This window comes from Anolis sagrei, chromosome 2, assembly GCF_037176765.1.
Source record: "Anolis sagrei isolate rAnoSag1 chromosome 2, rAnoSag1.mat, whole genome shotgun sequence".
NCBI lineage: Eukaryota > Metazoa > Chordata > Lepidosauria > Squamata > Dactyloidae > Anolis > Anolis sagrei.
The window spans coordinates 23,732,209-23,756,631 of record NC_090022.1 but is presented as its reverse complement, the minus strand read 5'-3'; the positions used below and the strand labels follow the sequence as shown (position 1 = coordinate 23,756,631).

General features: G+C 43.9%; 2 protein-coding genes across 3 annotated transcripts in view; both read right to left on the bottom strand.

Moving 5' to 3' along the window:
* Positions 1 to 5,117, bottom strand: part of DHX16 (DEAH-box helicase 16) — a 28,037-nt gene extending 22,920 nt beyond the window's left edge. The window contains exon 1 of the mRNA XM_067463366.1: positions 4,866 to 5,117. Coding sequence (XP_067319467.1) covers positions 4,866 to 5,069 — 204 coding nt within the window. The 5' untranslated portion in view covers positions 5,070 to 5,117. The remainder of the gene's footprint in view (positions 1 to 4,865) is intronic.
* Positions 5,118 to 9,224: 4,107 nt separating this feature from the next.
* The window catches only part of PPP1R18 (protein phosphatase 1 regulatory subunit 18), a 75,964-nt gene continuing 60,765 nt past the window's right edge, over positions 9,225 to 24,423 (bottom strand). For both annotated transcript variants that reach the window (XM_060759360.2, XM_060759361.2), the window contains exons 4-5: positions 15,216 to 15,423; positions 9,225 to 13,176 (exon numbers count right to left, since the gene is read on the bottom strand). In XM_060759360.2, coding sequence (XP_060615343.2) covers positions 13,157 to 13,176; positions 15,216 to 15,423 — 228 coding nt within the window. In that variant the 3' untranslated portion in view covers positions 9,225 to 13,156. The remainder of the gene's footprint in view (positions 13,177 to 15,215; positions 15,424 to 24,423) is intronic.

Sequence of the window (24,423 nt, the reverse complement as noted above, 5' to 3'; positions counted from 1 at the left end):
TCTTGGCCGAGTTTGTTTTCCAGCAAATATCGGGATAGTTGAAATCGCCCATGACTACTACATCTCTTTTCTGTGCCTGTTTGGTCAACTGTTGGCAGAAGACTTCATCAAGATCTTCCTCCTGGCTTGGGGGTCTGTAGTAGATGCCTACAACGACATCTTTTTGAGTCCCAGTTCCCTTGATTCTTATCCAGATGATTTCAAGCTGGTTTCCCAGATTGCTGTCTTGAATTTCTTCTGCCGCATAAGAGTTTTTGACATATAAGGCTACTCCGCCTCCTCTCCCCTTTGTTCGGTTTCTGTGAAAGAGGTTATACCCCTCGATATCTACATTCCAGCGATAGGAGTCATCCCACCAGGTTTCAGTGATGGCTATGATATCATATTTGTGGTGTAGTGCTAGAAGTTGGAGTTCATCTTGTTTATTTCCCATGCTCTGTGCATTAGTGTAAAGACATGTGAGCCCCTGGGATCTTCCCTTGAGCTGTTTAATTGGGATTATTGTGCTTTTGGTACTTGGTCCTTGTTGTGTTTGTGCAGCCCTCCGTTTAGCCTTCTGGCGATTCCCAGACATTATGGGTAAAGTAGTGTTCGCAAGGCTGTTGTCCCCCTCCCCCGGTGGACCTAGTTTAAAGTGCGTCTAATGAGGTTTGCGAGTCTGTGAGCAAAAAGGTGTTTTCCTACTTGTGTGAGATGCACCCCATCCCTTGCCAGTAGGCCATCCTCCTGGAATAGCAGGCCATGGTCGAGGAAGCCAAAGCGTTCCTCCTGACACCATTTTCTAAGCCAGTCATTGACCTGTACTATTTTTCTGGCTCTTGTGGGTCCGTGTCTTACAACAGGGAGGAGGGATGAAAAGACCACCTGTACATTACATTCTTTTAGCATTGCTCCTAGAGCTCGAAAATCATTTGTGATCTTTTGAAACGTATGCCTTGCAGTATCATTGGTTCCTACATGAATCAACATGAGGGGAGGACGGTGATAGGGCTTGAGGAGCCTGGTGAGCCTCTGAGTGATATGGTGTATTTTTGCCCCCGGTAGGCAGCATATTTCTCGAGCCATCCCATCCGGTCTGGAAATGACAGCTTCCGTTCCTCTAAGGAGGGAGTCGCCTACTACCAAGACCTGTTTACTTTCAGGAATGACAGGGCCCCTTTTGTGCAATGTAGTGTGTAGGTCTCCAGAAAAGTGATCCTGTTGGTGTGAATTGTGTAGGTGAAAAGTGTTGTCCTCCTCCTCGACATCCCCGGTGCATTCGTCAAGGACAATCCATTGAGATTCGTCCAAGAGCCTATGATTCTCCTGTATGTGTTCCTGTTGCTCCTGGTCTATGGTTGGGGATGGTACCCCTGCACGATTGTGCAAGTGTGAATGTTGTGAAGTGTTGTCCCAGTCAGGGCTGTCCCCCGCACACTGATCAAGGATGAGCCACTGATCAGTATCTAAGCCATTCTGGTCTTCCCCAATATGTTGTGTTTCTTGGTCAGGTGCTAGTTGTGTGAGAATTTGGAATCTATTGTGTAACTGCAGCTGAGCGGAAGTATTCTGAGGAGGCTTCTGGGTCCTATGTCTCTTTCTAAGGGTGACATTTCTCCAAGCCTGAGGGTTGTCCACATCTGAGGTGCTGTTCTGTTGAGCCTCCCCGTGATGTTGGTGTGATATGGGCTGCGTGTCTAGGCCAGTGTGGTGTGTGGTGTCTAAGAACAGCTCAAGTTCCTGAATGTCCTTAAGGGTGTTAATACGGTCCTCGAGTTGTCGTATCCTGTGTTCCATGCGAGTGATCTGTGTACACTTGGGGCAGATGTAATTGAGTAATTGCAGTGCGAAAAAGCTGAACATGCCACAGCTTGTGCATGAGATGGGAAGTTTTCGTGTTTGTTCCATCTGGAGGTTGCTAATGACCTCCTCTTGGTGTGTGTTTGATGTTGTTGTCTGTATGCAGGGGTGAAAGTATAGGTTACTGAGTGTATGCCCCTTAGGTTCAGACACTGGTTTATATAGGATAACCAGGAAGCCCCGCCTCTGAGACTCAGGAAGCCCCTCCCCTCAAACAGAGCAGTTAATTTTCAAACTCAGGAAGCCCCGCCTCTCAAAGAAAGCAGCGCTGAAAGCTGTTAAATTTAAATAAAGCTTACCCTGAAGCAGAAGGAAACAAAATGGGTTCCTGCTTTCTCAACTTCTGTGGAAAGCCCAGCTGCCCCTTGGGTTCAGACACCGGTTTATATAGGATAACCAGGAAGCCCCGCCTCTGAGACTCAGGAAGCCCCTCCCCTCAAACAGAGCAGTTAATTTTCAAACTCAGGAAGCCCCGCCTCTCAAAGAAAGCAGCGCTGAAAGCTGTTAAATTTAAATAAAGCTTACCCTGAAGCAGAAGGAAACAAAATGGGTTCCTGCTTCCTCAACTTCTGTGGAAAGCCCAGCTGCCCCTTGGGTTCAGACACTGGTTTATATAGGATAACCAGGAAGCCCCGCCTCTGAGACTCAGGAAGCCCCTCCCCTCAAACAGAGCAGTTAATTTTCAAACTCAGGAAGCCCCGCCTCTCAAAGAAAGCAGCGCTGAAAGCTGTTAAATTTAAATAAAGCTTACCCTGAAGCAGAAGGAAAAGGAGGAGAGAGTCTTCAACCTCAGCAAGATGGAGTGGATGAGGGATTGGAGGACATCCAACCCCAAATTGGGAAAGAAGTCGTCCAGGAATACCTGGCCGCTCTTAATGAGTTCAAGTCCCCAGGGCCAGATCAACTACACCCAAGAGTACTGAAGGAACTAGCGGAAGTCATTTCGGAACCATTGGCAACCATCTTTGAGAGTTCTTGGAGAACGGGAGAAGTTCCAGCAGATTGGAGGAGGGCCAATGTGGTCCCAATCTTCAAGAAGGGAAAAAAGGACGACCCAAACAACTACCGTCCGGTCAGCCTCACGTCGATACCGGGCAAGATTCTGGAAAAGATTGTTAAGGAAGCGGTCTGCAAACACTTAGAAACAAATGCAGTCATCGCTAATAGTCAACATGGATTTATCAAAAACAAGTCATGCCAGACTAATCTGATCTCTTTCTTCGATAGAGCTACAAACTGGGTAGATGCGGGGAATGCCGTGGATGTGGCGTACCTGGATTTCAGTAAGGCCTTCGACAAGGTCCCCCATGACCTTCTGGCAAACAAACTAGTCCAATGTGGGCTAGGCAAAACTACGGTGAGGTGGATCTGTAATTGGTTAAGTGGACGAACACAGAGAGTGCTCACTAATGCTTCCTCTTCATCTTGGAAAGAAGTGACAAGTGGAGTGCCACAGGGTTCCGTCCTGGGCCCGGTCCTGTTCAACATCTTTATTAATGACTTAGATGAAGGGCTAGAAGGCATGATCATCAAGTTTGCAGACGACACCAAATTGGGAGGGATAGCCAATAGTCCAGAGGACAGGAGCAGAATTCAAAACGATCTTGACAGATTAGAGAGATGGGCCAAAACTAACAAAATGAAGTTCAACAGTGACAAATGCAAGATACTCCACTTTGGCAGAAAAAATGAAATGCAAAGATACAGAATGGGGGACGCCTGGCTCGAGAGCAGTACGTGTGAAAAAGATCTTGGAGTCCTCGTGGACAACAAGTTAAACATGAGCCAACAATGTGATGTGGCGGCAAAAAAAGCCAATGGGATTTTGGCCTGCATCAATAGGAGCATAGTATCTAGATCTAAGGAAGTAATGCTACCCCTCTATTCTGCTTTGGTTAGACCACATCTGGAATATTGTGTCCAATTCTGGGCACCACAATTCAAGAGAGATATTGACAAGCTGGAATGTGTCCAGAGGAGGGCGACTAAAATGATCAAGGGTCTGGAGAACAAGCCCTATGAGGAGCGGCTTAGGGAACTGGGCATGTTTAGCCTGAAGAAGAGAAGGCTGAGAGGAGATATGATAGCCATGTATAAATATGTGAGAGGAAGCCACAGGGAGGAGGGAGCAAGCTTGTTTTCTGCTTCCTTGGAGACTAGGACGCGGAACAATGGCTTCAAACTACAAGAGAGGAGATTCCATCTGAACATTAGGAAGAACTTCCTGACTGTGAGAGCCGTTCAGCAGTGGAACTCTCTGCCCCGGAGTGTGGTGGAGGCTCCTTCTTTGGAGGCTTTTAAACAGAGGCTGGATGGCCATCTGTCAGGGGTGATTTGAATGCAATATTCCTGCTTCTTGGCAGGGGGTTGGACTGGATGGCCCATGAGGTCTCTTCCAACTCTTTGATTCTATGATTCTATGATTACTACGAAACCATTCAGCGTCGTCTCATCGTCCAAATCACAACCCAGTATCATTTCCCGTTGTTCCATTCCTATAGCCATTACCAATCATTGCACTTCTTGTTCGAACACTTTCTTGAACAGTCAAGTCTTTAGCTTACTGCGGAATATCATCAAGGAAGGAGCCAGTCTAATGTCCACGGGAAGGGTGGTCCACAGCCGAGGAGCCACCACCGAGAAGGCCCTATCTCTTGTTGCCCCACCCTGTTCATTCCACAGATATATAAACCTTTTTTTCCTAGTTCCAATAGACCTCACTACCTCTGAGGATGCTTGCCATAGATGCAGGCGAAACGTCAGGAGAGAATACCTCTAGAACATGGCCATACAGCCCGAAAAAACCTACAACAACCCAGTATGAAGAATAATTTGATTAAATAAATAGCCTTAGCCTTAGAAATAAATTGAAGATAGTCTTAGTGTTAGAAGAGTTTAGCCAAGAGAAACACATACAGTGTTGTCAAACTGCATGCAGCTCCTGCCTCTTTACCCCGCCCCTTTCCACCTACGCCCCGCCCCTTTCTACTTAAGCCCCGCCCCTGTTGAGTGATTGACATGCTCACCCGCTCCCACAGCTGCTGGGCGAAGGCGCGGGCGGGCGGGTCGCTCACGCGGAGGGTCTCGGTCTCTTCGAGGCGGGCGAGGAGGTCCTCGGGAGTGCGGCTTCGGGTGGCCAGGCCCACCATGAAAGCCACCACATGCCGCTCGCTGAGGCCCAGCAAAGTATGCAACTGCCCGGAGACCCAGCGCTCCAGCTCCCCCGCCATCGCCTCCTTCGCCTCACTGGCAGCACTTCCGGGCACGTGCCCCGCCAACCAATCCGCGCGCTCGGCGACGGGTCGTTAAGTGGGACACTAGAGTGCCTTACCTTCCGGGACGGTCCTGCTCAATGAGTGGCTCGCCAGTTGTCATGGCAACTGCCTATGGCGCGCTGGGATTGGGCAGTTGAGGGCAAGGCTTATAGAATGATCAGCCATAGAGCCCTGAGGCCTCCCTCTGGTCTTTGGACTTCATCTCCCAGAATGCCTGCTCACTGGCAAAGGCAGTTGAGACTTCTGGGAGTTGGAGTCCAAGCCCAAGTTTGCCCAAGCCTACAAAGGGCAAGTGGGGTTTATATATTTGTCTCTTGTCTGTTTGAGGCAACTGTGAATGTTGCAGTTGGCCAGCTTGATTAGCCAAGTATGTGGACCATTTCAACAAGAAGAGGAAACCATGAAAATGAACAAAATCTGGCTAGCAATATTTAAAAAAAATACTCTGGAACCAGGACAGTAAATAAAGAGCAACACTCAGAAAACGGGAACTCCAGACAAGAAACAATCAGGGCCAGCTTACACCTCCCCGCAAAAGCTGGGTTGCAGCTAAACATAAAAAAACCAAGATTATGGCAACAAGAATGATTGACAACCGGAAAATAGAGGGAGAAAATGTGGAGGCCGTGACAGACTTTGTATTTCTAGGCGCAAAGATGCAGACTGTGGCCAGGAAATCAGAAGACGCTTACTTCTTGGGAGGAGAGCAATGTCCAGTCTCGATAAAATCGTAAAGAGTAGAGACATCAGACTGGCAACAAAGATCCGCCTAGTCAAAGCCATGGTATTCCCTGTAGTAACCTACGGATGTGAGAGCTGGACCTTAGGGAAGGCTGAGCGAAGGAAGATCGATGCTTTTGAGCTGTGGTGTTGGAGGAAAGTGCTGAGAGTGCCTTGGACTGCGAGAAGATCCAACCAGTCCATCCTCCAGGAAATAAAGCCTGGCTGCTCATTGGAGGGAAGGATACTAGAGACAAAGTTGTACTTTGGCCACATCATGAGGAGACAGCAAAGCCTAGAGAAGACAATGATGCTGGGGAAAGTGGAAGGCAAAAGGAAGAGGGGCCGACCAAGGGCAAGATGGATGATGGCATCCTTGAAGTGACTGGACTGACCTTGAAGGAGCTGGGGGTGGTGACGGCCAACAGGGAGCTCTGGCGTGGGCTGGTCCGTGAGGTCACGAAGAGTCGGAGACGACTGAACGAATGAACAACAACAAAAGCCTTGACCCTGATGGTAACCCTACTATGAAAGGTATTCAGGCAGAAAACAGACCCCAGACCAGTTAAGAGTTGCCATACCCTAAGCAAAAGGATCTAAAAGATCTGTGACTTGGTGAGTTAAGAGAATGTTTGTCCAAGTATGAATCTCTGCCATTACTAATGTCTGCAAGAGTAGCCTTTCTTGAGAACACTGGTGTGCTGTCACGCGCTGGGCCTATAGCAATTGGCTTTTGAACAGGACGTGCTCTTTGTACCCAGCGGGAAGCCAGGGTGCCTCAGCTGAGAGGCTCTAAGGATTTTCCTATACAAAAGTCTTTAGGAGCTTAAAAGGTTTAACAAAGTTCTTTATTATTGCTTAGGTCTTCAACAAACAATCAAATACTTTTTAGATCTTCAACAAGTCAAACAAATGCTTCTTATCTTTCCCACAAAGGACAGGCAACTGGCTTCGTGAACTGTTTCTTTCCTTTAAGAGGAAAATCCCTTTTAACCACTCCCTGGGGCAATCTGTTTTCTAGGCTCTGCTGGTGTGGGCTCTATTCCCAGCTCCAATTGCTTCTGGTTACCCAAGTAGACCTATCAGCCAAGACTTTGTAGATTTTCCAGCTAGAGTCTTTTTGGAATTTTTCCACAAATGATGTGGAGCTGTTTCTTTAACCCCAATAAGGGTTGTGCTGTCAAACTGTTTTCCTTAGAAGCTTTAGGGCTGTTTCCCCTGGATGTTGTGAGAAATGAAGCTTCTCTACAGGTGGGGAAAGCTCACGTCCTGTAACTAGGCTTCCAAAACTGAAAGACTGCCTGAAGTCTTTCTTTTCCCTCCCAGAGCCCTGGGGAAAGGGGCGGAACTAAAGAACATAATGATGATTGACGGGTCATTGGCCCTATAATTGCAGAGCAAGGGAAACCACCTTATTGCAAAATGCATAGAATCTTGGAATACATGCAAACACTCAATAGAAAAAAAATGTAGGAGCTCCTGGTGCAGCCATACCAGCACAACTGGTCTTCCATCTGGAGCACGGAAAAAGGTTTTCTGTTCAGCTACAACGGCAAATGGATCTCATTCTTAAGTTTCACGGACAGCTATAAGACGGATTTCTTCAGTTCTGCCTGCTATCTTTTTTGTTGTTTTTTAAGCACAATGGGCAGAACAGAAAACATACTAGGGTTGGATGAAAAGTAATGCCTCCACCTTTGTAACTCCTTAACAGATGGCAGTACTGGTATGTGGCAGGTAATGGCTTGTTCAGTAGACTCTCCTCTACAGTTCCATTTTGGCAGGAAACCTTTGCATTGAACGGTTGTGTTGTTAAAGTGCAAAGTATGGAACCCTGCGCAGACTGTTGGTCAGTTCGACTTAAGCAATGTGCAGTCATTGAATTCTTGACAGCAGAAGGTGTCACCCCAAAGGAGATTCACCAGAGAATGCAAGCTGTTTGTGGTGATTGTGTTGATGTGAGTACTGTGCGTCATTGGGCGAGTAAATTTAAAGATGTTGAGGTGGGAACATCTGACTTGCATGACAAACCAAGAGTTGGACATCAACCACCAAGTTTCACAAGCAAAAGGTTGACAGATTGATTCAGGATGATTGTCATATCATTCAGAGAGAAATTTCAAGCATAATCGGCATTTTGCAATAATGGGTGGATCACATTATTGCTTTAGCTTGGCTGTTGGAAGATCTGTGCTCAATGGGTTGCGGAAACAGAGTTTTGACTTCTTCCCTGAGAGCTTCAGAAAACTTGTTCATCGTTGGCAGAAATGTATCCCAATTGTCTGGTGATTTTGTGGAAAAGTGAATAGTGGTAGGTAAAGAGCACGTTCTAAGGATTATTTCTGCATTTGATTTATTAAAATATTCCCATCCAAACCCAAATAACAATGGTGGAGGCATTACTTTTCATTCAACCCTCATAACAATACTAAATGAATGCACCACCTCTCAGAGAAGTGATAGTAAAATCATACTTTTGCATAAGGAGGAAATCTTTTGATTCTTCAATAACTTCAGAAATTTAAATTCCTCTTCCCCTTAACAGAACGCAGTGAAGATATCTATAAAAGAATAAGAAGAGTTTTCAGAAGGCGACAATAAGACTAAACTGAGACTGTTGTACTTTGAACATATAATTTGATAATGTGCCTCACAGAAAAAGATGCTGGGTAAAGCGGAAGGCAGTTGAAAAGGGGGAAGACTGCTCTACAGGGGGTTTGATATAATCAAGGAAGTTACGACTCTAAGGGTGCATCTACATTGTAGAATTAAGGCAGTTTGCCCTCATTTCAACTGCCATGGCTCAGTTCTATGGAACATAGGAGTTGTACTTTCACAAGGTCTTTAGATGTCTCTTCTTCTATTACCTCACCAAACTACAATTCCAAGGATACCACAGAATTGAGCCAGGGCAGTAAAAAGGGGTGTCAAACTACATTAACTCAACAGTGTAGATACCACACAGGGGCCTTCCACACAGCCATATAACCCAGAATATCAAGGCAAAAAATCCCACAATATCTGCTTTGAACTGGATTATCTGAGTCCATACTGCCATATATTCCAGTTGAAAGCAGAAAATGTGGGATTTTATTCAGCTGTGTGGAAGGGGCATAGGTCTGCAAGACTTGAGCATAGCCCTTTGGAGGTCTCTCATTCATAGGGTTGTTATAAGATGAAGCCAAATGACTGCAAATAACAATAACCAGAACAAGCAGATCTGCTTTGCTTAAGCAAAGTCTTTCACTAAGTATTTTATTTCAAACACTGCATGAAGTAGAGCACAAGGGAAGTGACTTTCCTGTTGTTCTGTTCCCAGTATCCACAATTCAGAGGAAGTTTGTGATCTTAAGTTGCCCTTTAACAAACAAGACAACAGAGGAGCACTAGTTCAACGTGCAACATCATTCTGGTTTATTGTTAATAACAACGACAATAATAATTACATATAAAAAAAACACTGATGGAAATGGCTGGACGCAGCTGCTTCAGCCCTTGGCCCACACACACTGATCTTCACAAATGTCCTTTCCTCCTCAGAGGAACAGATGGTCTCCATCTTCAGTCATTCACTCGCTCATTCATGGGCGCCAGGCATAGCTGATCCCACAGTGCAAAATAAATGGGGAAATGATAATAAAAATGATGCACAATGACAAGATAAATTAGCCAGGAAGAGAAAGAAAGAAGGAACTGAAAATTTGCCTCGTTCCTTCCCACCTGTGCCTCTTCCTTCCAGTCGTTCCTACTTCCCATCCTCTCATTCCAGAATCCATTCAACATCTGCTCCTAACAAAATCATTTCCGGCTCTCATACATGCAGAATGAATCAATTCTCCCATTCCATATTTTTCCTGTAGATGAGTTGTGTGCCATATCTCCAATCTGGGGAATGTCCACTCAAGGATTTAGAGACACTACCCATTCAAGCTGATTGATTTTTCAGAATTGCATTGTCAGTTGCACAGAATGGTCCCGGGAGTACCATATATACTTCATGTATAAGTCGAGAACACGTTTTAGGGCCAAAATTACAGTTTCTGATATGAACCGTAGATAAGTTGAGAGGTATTCTGTGCAGTGAGGAAAGCACCACACTGCTTTGGACTCCTGCCATTTCCAAAAATGACAGAAGAGGTACTGCAGTGGGCAGTAAAAGTGCTTCCTTCTGGATCTCCTACAATAGACTACCCTCTTGTCTTTCGACTTTTTTAATGGCTAATGATGTGGTTATATTTCAAGCCAACCAAAGCTTCTGATAATGCCTAAGGAAACTGGCAAACAGAATGCGCCACCTGGCCTTTGCTTCCCTGTTTATCTTAGCGTAGGTCATTATTGCCTTCATTGGACAGATATTAGTGCCACATTGAGAAACAAACATCAAAGGCAACTATACTTGGTTCATTTGTCTGCAACCAGTCAGATGAGCCAAGGAATCTGCTGCATTGCCTCCGTTTCCATCACTCAGTCTATCTGCCCTGCACTGATGAAAGGATCTCTTCTCTGAAATTCCCCAAAATGTTGTCCTCAGGTTTGGAAAGTTGTCAACACAATTATTCCTCCAAATTTGCAGTTTTGACTTTTATAAATTTGATTATTCACAGATTTTTATTACAAATGTTTTCTCCAGGAATCTCTAGGCTGTTTAATATGGGTTTGTTGTCAATTTCCTCTAGTCATGCTGGAAGATCTAGAGATTTCTAGAAAGCACACCTCTCTAAGAATTTCTAGGTCCTCCAGTGCGATTCTATGGCCAGCCTCCAGTGGATATAGCTAATTTGAAATGGTCTTTTTTAAAGGAGAAAGAAGTGCTTGAAAAAGGTTTTTTAAGGGAGACTGCAAGTCCCAGAATCCCCGCACAGCTATTTTATTAAGCCTTTTGGAAAACCATGGGGCCATGGTGGAGCAGCGGGTTAAACTGCTAAGCTGCAGAACTTGCTGACCAGAAGGTTGGTGGTTCGAATCCACAGATGGGGTGAGCTCCCTTTGTAAGCTCCTGCTTTTGCCAACCTAGCAGTTCGAAAACATGCAAATGTGAGTAGATCAATAGATACCGCTTCGGCGGGAAGGTAATGGCACTCCATGCAGTCATGCCAGCCACACGACCTTGGAGGTGTCTAAGGAGAATGCCAGCTTTTCAGCTTAGAAATGGAGATGAGCACAAAACCCCTGGAATCGGACACAACTAGACTTAATGTCAAGGGGAAATCTTTACCTTTACTAATGCTGGAAGACGTAAAATCTCCTGAGGTGTTCTTTCAGTAAAAAAGAAAGAAAGAAAGCAATCATTTTATTCATGTTTTTTCACTATAATGGAGTCCCTATGTCTGTAACCCCCCCCCCCCCCCAAAGTGAAGGGCAGGCTGTATTTTGAAACTGATTATTCTCCATTTTTGGAAAGCCGGTCCTAGTTTGGCCTTGACATACTTCAAAATACTATGCAGTGAAAAATGGCAAGTAACTCATCAGGATTTATATATGTGTGTGTCAAAATATCACTTCATTTTCTAACAGTTCACCAGGTGCTTTTCATCCAATCTCGTGCCATTCGCTCATCCAATCGCACATGAAATCTCAACCTTGAACAGGAAACAAACATGATTAAAACAGATAGTTGTCCTTTCCTCTTGCCTCCACTTTGTGGATCATCTCCACACACTCCTGCCTCCCCTTTTTTATACATCCAAAAACATGTCTGGTTGTCACTAACACAACTACCTCTGCCTTAATTTTTTGTAAAAAAAAAAAAAAAAGGAAAAAAGGCGGGATACACAGTCCCAAATGGCGACTAGCTCTACCCACATGCAGAGAGAGCTGTTTCCCATTTTTCCCAGTTCCATGCTTTAATACCAAGTGCTCCTATTTTAAGAATACCCAGAGACCCTCCCAGTTTTGCCCAGTTGCATGCCTACTCACAGCTTTTGCTTTAAGAACTAGAACCATACTGGTCTGCCTTCGTCCAGAATAGCTTAGACTGAGCAATGGCTGGACTTCAACTCCCAGGTCTCAGCTGTTTTGATCACTGACTGGGCATTTTGGGAGCTGAAGTCCAAAATACTTGGAAGACCAGAGTTTGGGAAACACTGGTTTAGAGACTCAGGCCCCTTCTACATTGCCATATAATCCAGATTATCAAATCAGATAATCCACATTATCTGCTTTGAACTGGATTATCTGAGTCTATACTGCCATATAATCCAGTTCAAAGCAGATAATCATAGAATCATAGTTGTAAGAGACCTAGTGGCCCATCCAGTCCAACCCCCTGCCAAGAAGCATGAAAATTTCATTCAAAGCACCCCCGACAGATGGCCATCCAGCCTCTGTTTAAAAGCCTCCAAAGAAAGCGCCTCCACCACACTCCGGGGCGGAGAGTTCCACTGCTGAACAGCTCTCACAGTTAGGAAGTTCTTCCTAATGTTCAGATGGAATCTCCTTTCTTGTAGTTTGAAGCCATAGTCTGGATTTTATATGGCAATGTTCAAGGGCCCTGACAGAGAAAGATCGAGAACAACCAGAAATCCCTCGTCTTTACTCCATACTTTTATGCCACATGCAAGCTAAGTGTTTCTCTTAATGCTAAAGACTCCCTACATCTACTATCCCTTCACTCATATGGCTGCTAACAGAAATGTTTTTACTTCACTCTCTTTAAAACTTTGATATACCCATATTCTTTGCCAAAAAAGAAAAAAAAAGGTAGTAGATCTGGGCATTACAGAAAGTCACTCAGTCCAATGGGGGTATCAAATGTGGTTTGGATGATAGCAGGAAGAGAAAGATATAACAACATTAGCCCTTGTTTGCAAAAGCCAACTTCAGAAAGTTCAGTGCTTCTCCCTGCTGGTGGTAAAAAGATATATTTTTTTAAGCTGCTGTTGGCACCGGACTCTGTGTTGGCTGGCAGTGTGTAGGGATAGGAAAAGGAGTCTCTGGATCAAACCCGTGTGGCCGAGAACTCCTCTCTACCATTGGAAGCAGGCAGCATCTCCTAGGGTTATGCTGCGGTCTCTATTTCAAGGTAGTCTTGGGGGAGTGGGGGTATCTCTGAGGTCCTGTTTTCAGTGCCAGAGTCATCCAAAGTGAAAAATACCAAACAGGGAAAGGTATTTTCAGAACCATTGCTCTCGTCCCAAAGGAATAAATGCATCCAAAGCCTTAGGGCAGGATTTCCCAGTCTCTCTTGGTCCTTGCTTCTTTCCATGGGGTTTGCGGTCACTGGAAGATGGAATCAAGTTAAGGTCCAATTGAAGAATTCAGAGTATGGCCTGAAGATTGATGTGTGAGCCACCCTTCCCAGCGACGGAGGAAGATGCACGGGGCTACCGCCGACAGGATTCATCTGGAAAGAAGAAGAGGAAGGCCATTAGAATAATAGTTGGAAGATACCACATTTATTTATTTATTTATTTATTTATTTATTTAATGTACATATAAATGGCAAACATTCAGTGCCATACACACACAACATATATAGACAGACACATAGAGACTATTTAACATTCCAGCTTCATGACGGTATTCTGGCCACCAGGGGAGCCGTCACTTCACCGTCCACTTGTGACACTGATGAAGTACTTCCTCATTCTTTGCATGCTTTGTGGAGATTTTTATGGCATCATAAATTACCCTCCCTGCATAAGCGGTACCTAAATTTCCTACTTGACAGAGGCAACTGTCTTTCGGGCTGCAAAGGTTGACAGCAAGCTACACAAATTGGTCGGAAACTCACTCCGACCTGGGCTGGCTTTGAACTCATGACCTTTCGGTCAGTAGCAATCTTAATGCAGCTGGCTCCAAGCCAGCTGCGTCACAGGTCTGGTGCGCGCCACAGTCCCGGTCCACATGGGCCATTCAGTCCAACTCCATTCTGCCATGCAGGAAAAGCACAATCAAGGCATCCCTGACAGATGGCCTTCCAGCCTCTGTTTAAAAGCCACCAAAGAAGGAGACTATACCGTACTCCGAGGCACAGAGTTCCACTGTCAAACAGCTCATATGGTCAGGAAGTTCTTCCCAATGTTCAGGTAGAATTTGTTTTCCTATAGTTTGAACCCATTGCTCCAAGTTCTAGTCTGTGTACAGCACAACCTACACTCCACAAAACCCAGACAGAACCAAGGGCTCTTGTAGTATTCAAAAAGGGCCACTAGATGGAGTGTCAATATGAGATTTTTTTGAAAGGGCCTGTTTAAAATAATCCTATTCTGCTTCCCATTCCAATTCTGGAATTCTTGGAAGAATCACCCTACACATGTACTGTATATAAGATTTGCATTTACTAGGTCCTCCAGTGTGATTCTATGGTATGCTTCCAACAGAGCCTGCCACACCTGAACCCTAACAAAATGAAGTTCAACGGAGACAAATGCAAGGTACTCCACTTAGGCAGAAAAAAATGAAATGCAAAGATACAGAATGGGGGACGCGTGGCTCGAGAGCAGTACGTGTGAAAAAGATCTTGGAGTCCTCATGGACAAGTTAAACACGAGCCAATAATGTCATGAGGCAGCAAAAAAAAAAAAAAAACCAACAAAAAAACCCCCAACCAAACCAATGTGATTTTGGCTTGCATCAATAGGAGCCTAGTGTCCAGATCCAGGGAAGTCATGCTACCCCTTTATTCTGCCTTGGTTAAACCACACCTGGAATATTGTGTCCAATTCTGGGCACCACAATTGAAGAGAGATATTGACAAGCTAGAATGTGTTCAGAGGAGGGCGACTAAAATGATCAAGGGTCTGGAGAACAAGCCTTATGAGGAGTGGCCTAAAGAGCTGGGCATGTTTAGCCTGCAGAAAAGAAGGCTGAGAGGAGACATGATAGTCATGCATAAGTATGTGAGAGGAAGTCATAGGGAGGAGGGAGCAAGCTTGTTTCCTGCTGCCCTGGAGACTAGGATGCGGAACAATGTTTTCAAACTACAAGAAAGGAGATTCCATCTGAACATTAGGAAGAACTTCCTGACTGTGAGAGCCGTTCGACAGTGGAACTCTCTTCTCCGGAGTGTGGTAGAGGATCCTTCTTTGGAAGCTTTTAAATAGAGGTTAGATGGCTATCTGTCGGGAGTGCTTTGAATGCAGTTTTCCTGCTTCTTGGCAGTGGCTTGGATTGGATGGCCCTCAGAGGATGTTTGCCATAGATGCAGGCAAAACGTCAGGAGAGAATGCTTCTAGAACATGCCCATATAGCCTGAAAAACCTACAATGACCCAGTGATTCCAGTCATGAATGCCTTCGACAATACATTGAGCAAAATAATTTGTTTTCCTCAATCTGTGATTGCTGTGATTGCCTGAACTTGCTATAGTATTAGGAAGAGTTACAGTGTTTTCATAGCCAACTGTAGTGTGGGCATCTCCATGGGCTTCCAAGCACTCACCCACAATGAGGGGCTTGGTCCTCAGCAGTCCTGGGAGGCCACGATGAAGCAGCAGCAGGTCCTCCTCCTCCTCCTCCTCATCCCCATGGGGATTGGTGCAGGTCAGGGAATCTGACTCCTCAGGAGGTCCAAACTCCTCCAACAGTGAACCCTCCGATGGGTATTGGAAGGTCCTTTCCAGCTGATTCTCACTGAATGAAATCTTAAGCTGCAAGAAAGAAGAGAGAGATGATGAGACACCAGGACCCCTTGCCAAGTCCACCATACTTCAAAGGCATGCAAGATTGGGCTACTGGACCACTTTCACACTGAATCATGAGTAGGCAAAGTACAGCTCTCTAGGTATTGTAGGGATTGCAATTTAATAATAATGATAATAATAGTAATAATCATTATGAGGATAATAATAATAGTTTTTATTTATTTATTGGCCATCTCGCCTTTCGGCTCGAGGCAGGGCACAACATAGTCAAATACATATATATAAGCATATACTAAAATATAGTTAAAATACAACCATAAAAGCACATAATAAAATACATAAAACAAAAGGTCAAACACATTAAACATAGAGTGAGGAAGAAGCACTGGGACTGTGGTGCAGCTGGCTGGGAGTCAGCTGCATTAAGATCACGGAAGACCAAAAGGTCATGAGTTTGAAGCCAGCCCGGTTCAGAGTGAGCTTCTGAGCAATTTGTGAAGCTTGCTGTCGATCTTTGCAGCCTGAAAGGCAGTTGCATCTGTCAAGAAGGAAATTTAGGTACCGCTTATGCAGGGAGGCTAATTTATGACGCCATAAAAATCTCCAGCAAGCATGCAAAGAATGAGGAAGTACTTTGTCTGTGTCACAAATGGATGGTGAAGTGACAGCTCCTCTGGCAGCCAGAATACCCTCATGAAGCTGGAATGTTAAATAGCCTCTATGTGTCTGTCTATATACGTTGTGAGTGTGTGGCATTGAATGTTTGCCATGTATATGTACATTGTAATCCACCCTGAGTCCCCTGTGGGTTGAGAAGGGCAGAATATAAATACTGTAAAGCAGGGGTCCACAAACCTTTTAAACAGAGGGCCAGGTCACAGTTCCTCAAATTGTTGGAGGGCCGGATTATAATTTGAAAAAAACATGAATGAATTTCTATGAACACTGCAGATATCTTACTTGTAGTGCAAAAATAACTGAAAAACAATACAATAATTAAAATGAAGAACAATTTAACAAATATAAACTTATTAGTATCTCAATGGAACTGTGTGGGCCTGCTTTTGGCTGATGGGATAGGATTGTTGTTGTTGTTGTGTGCTTTCAAGTCGTTTCAGACTTAGGTTGACCCTGAGCGAGGGCAGGGTAAATGACCTTGGAGGGCTGCATCCGGCCCCCGGGCCTTAGTTTGAGGACCCCTGCTGTAAAGAAATAAAATAAAATAAACAAGTAAGTCTTTAATTGTGTTTTAAATTCTGACAGATCAATTCCCACCATATCTCATTACTAATTAGGCTGCCATGAAGGTTTTGTAGCCCCTGGATCTACAATGTCATATAATCCAGTTTCTGTATCTGCTTTGAATTGGATCATATGAGTCTGCACTGCTCATCCTGTTCTTTCCTCCCTGCTTACTACTTGTGTACTTTGAATTCATTTTGCTGCAATTGCGGATAAGTTGAGGACAAAGGGGGAAGTGGGTAGAAGAAGAAATTAGGACATTTTAAAAGCAGCTGGGAAAGTGGGATGACAGTTTAATTGAGACTCACTTTGCCAAATTGGGGCAGTTGTAGGGTATGACTGTAGCATGTATATGTCTTGATTTCCATTGAGACACCTTGTTTCCCGATTCTCTAAAGGACATTGGTGCTTGACACTTCTATACAGAAAGCATCAGATGACCATAGAAGCATCCGTTCAAAAGCAGAATTGCTACCCATTCATCGCTTTGATTGATTGTTGGAATTGTGTGAGACAGAAAAGAAGCCTCAAGCCAGTAAGAGAGCACATGCTTTGCATGCGGAAGGACTCAAATATCTGAAAACTGCAATAGAGGTGGGAATTGGGTGATTCTCCAGAGTTGCTGAACTGCAACACTAGCATTCCTCACCATTGCGGATATTGAGTGATGCTGCTAGGAGATGTAGTTCACAGTTCCCATGCCGAAACTGAGATATCCTCTTTGCCAGACACCCTGAGAAATACTGCCAGTCAGAATAGACAGATGCCCTGGGTTTTAGACCAGTCTGACCTGGCACATAGAAATTTACTTTATCCTTCTTCTTCTCTCTCTATATATGAGGTTTGTTCATATTCTCATGCAATACACATTCTTAGGATTTCCAAGCAATGACAAATTACAGATCGTGTTTAGACATTTGATGAACTGCTCATGAGATATTTCAAAGTAGAAATGGGGAAACTTCTGTCCAGTTGGATTATAATTCCATCATCTCATAGAACTGTCTCATTAGCCCCATCTATACTGACATATTATTATAGAAATGATACTGTTTAGCTGGTATTGCACCACCTGATATCTACCGGGAAGCAGCAGCCAGCAATGAAAGGACCGAAGTATTGTCATCTCTGGCCAGCCTGTTCAGATATCAGCCAGTATGTCAATGACTTAAATCAAGGAACAGCTTCCTAACATCTATAGATACTTGCAGGAACGCCCCAGCAAGCAAGAGTAAAAAAGTGGCAGGAAAAAACCTGGAACCTCAATCAGTGGCTGGTACAGAATGAGAAACAATCCCCTGGGCACACAGAAGACTGGGTGACTTGGAATACGCTGAACAGACAGCGATCTGACATCACGAGATGCAGAGCCAATCTTAAGAAATGGGGCCATAAAGTGGAGCCCACAAAATGCGAGTGTGGAGAAGAGCAAACCACAGAACATCTACTAAGCCCCACCACATGCACAATGGAGGGCCTCCTTACAGCGACATCAGAGGTATTTGAAGTGGCCAGCTAGCAGAATGCCAACTTTGTTTGTAGTTTTTTATGCATTATAATTGTATTCTCAATTTGCTTCTGACATGATAAATAAATACTGCCATATAATGCAATTTGAAGCTGCCTAATGAATGATAACTGCACTTAACACCATTATGAGTTGAAACTGACCATATAAAGCAGTTTCCAACATGTTGAGCCTGCAGAAGAAAAGACTGAGAGGAGACATGATAGCCATGTATAAATATGCGAGGGGAAGTCATAGGGAGGAGGGAGCAAGCTTGTTTTCTGCTGCCCTGGAGACTAGGACGCGGAACAATGACTTCAAACTACAGAAAATGAGATTTCACCTGAATATTAGGAAGAACTTTTTGACCGTGAGAGCTATTCAGCAGTGGAACTCTCTGCACTGGAGAGAGTTCTTTGAAACATCTCATGAGCAGTTCATGAAATGTCTAAACACGATCTGTAATTTGTCATTGCTGAGAAATCCTAAGAATTTATGTTGCATGAGAATTTATGTTGCTCCTTCTTTGGAGGTTTTTAAACAGAGGCTGGATGGCCATCTGTTGAGGGTGCTTTGAATGCGATTGTCCTGCTTCTTGGCAGGGGGTTGGACTGGATGGCCCACAAGGTCTCTTCCAACTCTATGATTCTATGGCAGTGTAGATGGGGCCCCAGTCTTGTACTGATGGGAAGTGAGGCCCAAGAACATCTACAGTGCCATCTATTTCCCTCCCTTGTTTTGAACAGGCACATGGTGTGAATGTACTGCAACCATTTTATAGGAATGCTCAGATATCATATAATAACAATAATCAAGATGTCAAACATCATGGAGGAAAAACACAGACTATAGAATAAATGTAGCAATGGGATTCATCAATATGTCTTATGTTCAAGGGTCAGATGGACTACAACTTCCAGAAGTCCTGAGCAAGCATTTGGAACACATGCATGGATATGTCAGTAGAATCTAATAAAGCAGCACAATTAATTTTAATTTGGACATCATTGTACATACATATGAATTTTTAAATATTGACTTCCAATGAAATTTAAATGGTTTTAATTCTACAGATTATTTCACTTATACCCACATACATGCAGTGGTTCCCAAGCAATCATTGCACTGACTCTGAGTTGAACCCAGTTTCAAATTGGCCAGCCAAGGTATTGTTTTTATGATGTTAATTGATTTTAGTGTTTTTATTATTTGTTATTATAGATTGTTTTTACTGTATCTGTTTTATTTGTAATCCTTGGGCTTGATCCTCTGTAAGCCACCCCGAGTTATTATTATTATTATTATTATTATTATTAATTATTATTATTATATGCTTGTGCTTCTTACAATCTGTAATGGTAAACTGTAAGTAAACTGGGTTGCTGTGAGTTTTCCAGGCTGTATGGCCATGTTCCAGAAGCATTCTCTCCTGACGTTTTGCCCACATCTATGACAGGCATCCTCAGAGGTTATAAGTAAACGGTACTGTAACGAGTTCCATTCTTGCGGAAAAGTGTGGGATATCAATGAGTGAAATAACAACTTGCTTTGGGACCAACTCTCTCTGTTCCTCATAGACAAGAGCCCAGTTTCTTGTAATTCACTATGAGCTTCCAGACAGAAAGCACCTAGTTATAGCTATTTTGTCTTTTCATCCATCACTGGTTACAAAAAAAAGTCAGCAGAGACATAACAAAATACCAGAGGGTTAAAAATAGAAAATAAGGATGGAATTAAATTCTGCATTTCAACAGCCTCATCTGGAACAGCTCAGGAAAACAAGAATTCTTGCAAATTTGATGGAAGGGGTTTGCGCCAGTTGCTACCGTTGTTGAATTACAACAACCAGATCTGCTCAGAGTTTAAAACCTTTTCAAGGGTATTTTATTTTCACTTCACAAAAAAACCTCTTACTTTAGCTGCATACATGACTCTCTAAAGACTGATTATGTGTCTGTTCAGAAGATGTCAACTCACTTTCTGTCCCTGTGATAACTGTATTTTGAAAAATTTGGCTTGTTGTGGAGACAAGGATTGGTAATAAATCTTCAGTGGAGACATCTTTTCCCCATGATAACTCTTTCAGAAGTGGATTTCCCTTCCGAGGAATAGATTTCTCTCACTTTTTGTTATCTCATCCCTGTTCTTAACTTTGAGTCATTTGCGAGTGGGATGTTTGTAATTTGGGGACTGCCTGTATTTATGAGGGTTGAATGAAAAGTAATGCCTTCACCTTTGTAACTCCTCAGCAGATGGCAGTACTGGTATGCGGCAGGTATTGGCTTGTTCAGTAGACTCTCCTCTACAGATCCATTTTGGCAGGAAGCCTTAGCATTGAACAGTTGTGATGTTAAAGTGTGAAGTATAGAACCCTGCGCAGATGGTCGGTCAATGTGACTTAAGCAATGTGCAGTCATTGAATTCTTGACAGCAGAAGGTGTCACCCCAAAGGAGATTCATCAGAGAATGCAAGCAGTTTATGGTGATTGTGTTGATATGAGTCGCCAGTAGGCTGAGAATTGCGGTATATAAGCGTAGTAAATAAATAAATAAATAAATAAAATATGAGTACTGTGCGTCGTTGGACGAGTAAGTTTAAAGATAGAATCATAGAATCAAAGAGTTGGAAGAGAACTCATGGGCCATCCAGTCCAACCCCCTGCCAAGAAGCAGGAATATTGCATTCAAATCACCCCTGACAAATGGCCATCCAGCTTCTGTTTAAAAGCTTCCAAAGAAGGAACCTCCATCACACTCTGGGGCAGAGAGTTCCACTGCTGAACGGCTCTCTCAGTCAGGAAGTTCTTCCTCATGTTCAGATGGAATCTCCTCTCTTGTAGTTTGAAGCCATTGTTCCGCGTCCTAGTCTCCAAGGAAGCAGAAAACAAGCTTGCTCCCTCCTCCCTGTGGCTTCCTCTCACATATTTATACATGGCTATCGTATCTCCTCTCATCCTTCTCTTCTTCAGGCTAAACATGCCCAGCTCCTTGAGCCGCTCCTCATAGGGCTTGTTCTCCAGACCCTTGATCATTTTAGTCGCCCTCCTCTGGACACATTCCAGCTTGTCAATATCTCTCTTGAATTGTGGTGCCCAGAATTGGACACAATATTCCAGGTGTGGCCTAACCAAAGTGGAATAGAGGGGTAGCATTACTTCCCTAGATCTAGACAAGATGTTGAGGTGGGGACATCTGACCTGCATGACAAACAAAGAGTTGGATGTCCTGTGACAGCAACCACTGAGTTTCACAAGCAAAAAGTTGACAGATTGATTCAGGACGATTATCATACCACTCAGAGAGAAATTTCAAGCATAATCAACATTTCACAAGAACGTGTAGGCCACATTATTGCTTTGCTTGGCTATCAGAAGATCTGTGCACGATGGGTACCCAGGATGAGAGAACTGTGAGACGCTGGTTGCGGAAACAGAGTGTCAACTTTTTCTGTGATGGCTTCAGAAAACTTGTTCATCTTTGGCAGAAATGTATCCAATTGTCTGGTGATTATGTCCAAAAAGTGAATGGTGATAGTTAAAGAGCACATTCTAAGGATTATTTCTGCGTTTGATTTATTAAAATATTCCCATCCAAACCCAAGTAATGAAGGTGGAGGCATTACTTTTCATTCAACCCTTGTAGTTGCAGCGGGGTTAAGTCACTCCGCTGTTGCCTGCCAGGATGTGTCCACCTTTGCCTCAGCACCAGCGGACTCAGGGAGGAAGCTGCAACAGGGCAGAGATAAACCTCAGAGGAAATGAGATTAGAATCGCTCCACATTCCTTCCTCCAGAGAGTTAGAGAGAGACCATGCTCAAGGGCAGATGATCTCCTGGCACCATCACCTTGACGTGTGGCACAGCAAAGTGGTCAGAAATAGCATGCAGAAGATGGGGGCTGAATGCCTGGTCTGAGAGGGAAAAGGAGTCAATACTCCTACATTTCCTATCACCACAGCCCAGACATTCATTCCTCCAGAGGAGAGCAAGTGAGCCCAACAATGACGCCTCTTATCACTGGTGTCAGCAGCAGACATCATGTGCCCACATGGCTTTGCTTCCAGCATCGGATCAAGACATTTTTCTTAGTTTTCAAGCTAAAGTATTAGTCATTGATTCGCCAAGTGAAACTGTCTTGGCATTTTAAACATTTTTACTCATTTTTCTTGGTGTCTTGTTCATACTTTGCTTCGAATTTGTATCTAAATGTATAGATTTATACACTGCTGTACATTTAATGATGCGTCTACATTGTACAATTAACGCAGTTTGACACCACTTTAACAGCTGTGCTTCAATACTATGGAATTGTAGGAGCTGTAGTTTTACAAGGCCTTCCCTGCCAAATAGAATCATAGAGTTGGAAGAGTCCTCATGGGCTATCTAATCCATTCCCCTGCCAAGAAGTAGTTAAATCACATTTAAAGCACCCCCAACAGATGGCCACCCGGCCTCTGTTTCAAAGCCTCCAAAGAAGGAGCCTCCACCATACTCCAGGGCAGAGAGTTCCACTGCTGAACAGCTCTCACAGTCAGGAAGTTCTTCCTCATGTTCAGGTGGAATTTCCTTTCATGTAGTTTGAAGCCATTGTTCCACATCCTAGTCTCCAGGGCATCAGAAAACAAGCTTGTTTCCTCCTCCCTATGACTTCCTCTCACATATTTATCCATCATGTCTCCTCTCAGCCTTTTCTTCTACAGGCTAAACATGCCCAGCTCTTTAAGCCGCTCCTCATAGGGCTTGTTCTCCAGATACTTGATCATTTTAGTTGCTCTCTAGACACATTCCAGCTTGAGTGTTGATGCCTCACCAAGCTACAACATACATACACATGAGTTCTTAAAGTGCCTAAGAGAGGGGGAATTATTGAACCGTATATTATAAATTCCCATTAATTTTGCAATATAGATGCACTTTAAGATGTAAATATACAGTGGTTTCTAAATATAATAAATAAATGAATATGCAGAACTTTCCTCCCTGGTTGTGCTGGCTCAGAAATCCTGGGAGCTGTAATATCTTTCACAAATATCTTTGCCAAATTCTGATGGAAAGCAGCAGTGACTGCCAAGAAAATGTGTAATCTATATGCAAAAGAAAATAAATCAAAGTAGGATTTGGCACGGAAACTGGTGAGACATTAAAGATTAAGTAAGATAGCGGCAAAGGATGCACGGCCTAGTTAATGCAAAGATCATGCCAACACATAAGACATGTTCACTAACATCTGGTAAGAATTGGCGCAGTTAGCGGGCTGTTGTGAGTTTTTCGGGCTGTATGGCCATGTTCCGGAAGCATTCTCTCCTGACGTTTCGTCTGCCTCTATGGCAGGCATCCCCAGAGGTTGTGAGGTCAGTTGGAAACTGGGGAAATTGGGTTTATATGTCTGTGGAATGTCCAGGATGCAGTTATTGTAGCATTAAGAAGACTCTTGTCAAGCTAGGGGTGCACCTACACTGTAGAATTAATGCAGTTCGACACCGCTTTAATTGCCACTGGCTCATAGAGTCCTAGAAGATGTAGTTTGGTGAGGCGGCCACACTCTTTGGCAGAAAAGGCTAAAGACCTTTGCACAATGTCAAAAGTGTCGCTATTGACATTGTGCAGTTTTAAGAAACCAGTTCTCCAGCTGAGTCTGACCTCTATTTGCAGCTAAAACCAGTTTGGAATAATTAGGCAGAATGAGACAGTGGCCTCAGGCGGCAAATACTAGGCAACAAAAAAGGGGGAGGAAATTGATGTTTAATTATGATTTCCTTTTATGCCTGTGGGATTTCCTGCCCCAGGTGACAAAACAGATAACTTAACTGGATACTCTGAACTGGGTGTGCCTGATTTGTTTCAGGCAGCAAAGGGGTACATCTAGACTGTAGCATTAATGCAGTTGGACACCACTTTAACTGCCTTAGCGCATTGCTTTGGGAGCATAGGAGTTGTAGTTTTCTGAGGTTCCATCACTCTTTGACAGAGGAGGCTAAAAGCCTTGCAAACCTACAACTCCTGGGATTCCACAGTATTGAGTCATTCATGGCAATTAGTGGTGTCAAACTGCATTAACTCTACCGTGTGGATGCACCGGATGTCTTTTCAGCCGGCTCTGCTTACATTTGGGAATTCTTCCCAGTCCCTCGAGCTAAAGTTTAGCCACACAGGGGGGTCCTTGGGATTATCTTCTTCCCAAGCGGTTCCCATGGGAATTAATCCAAGCTAATCTCAATTAACTGAAGTCTATTAATGACCCAAAGTGGAGGCGGGGGTG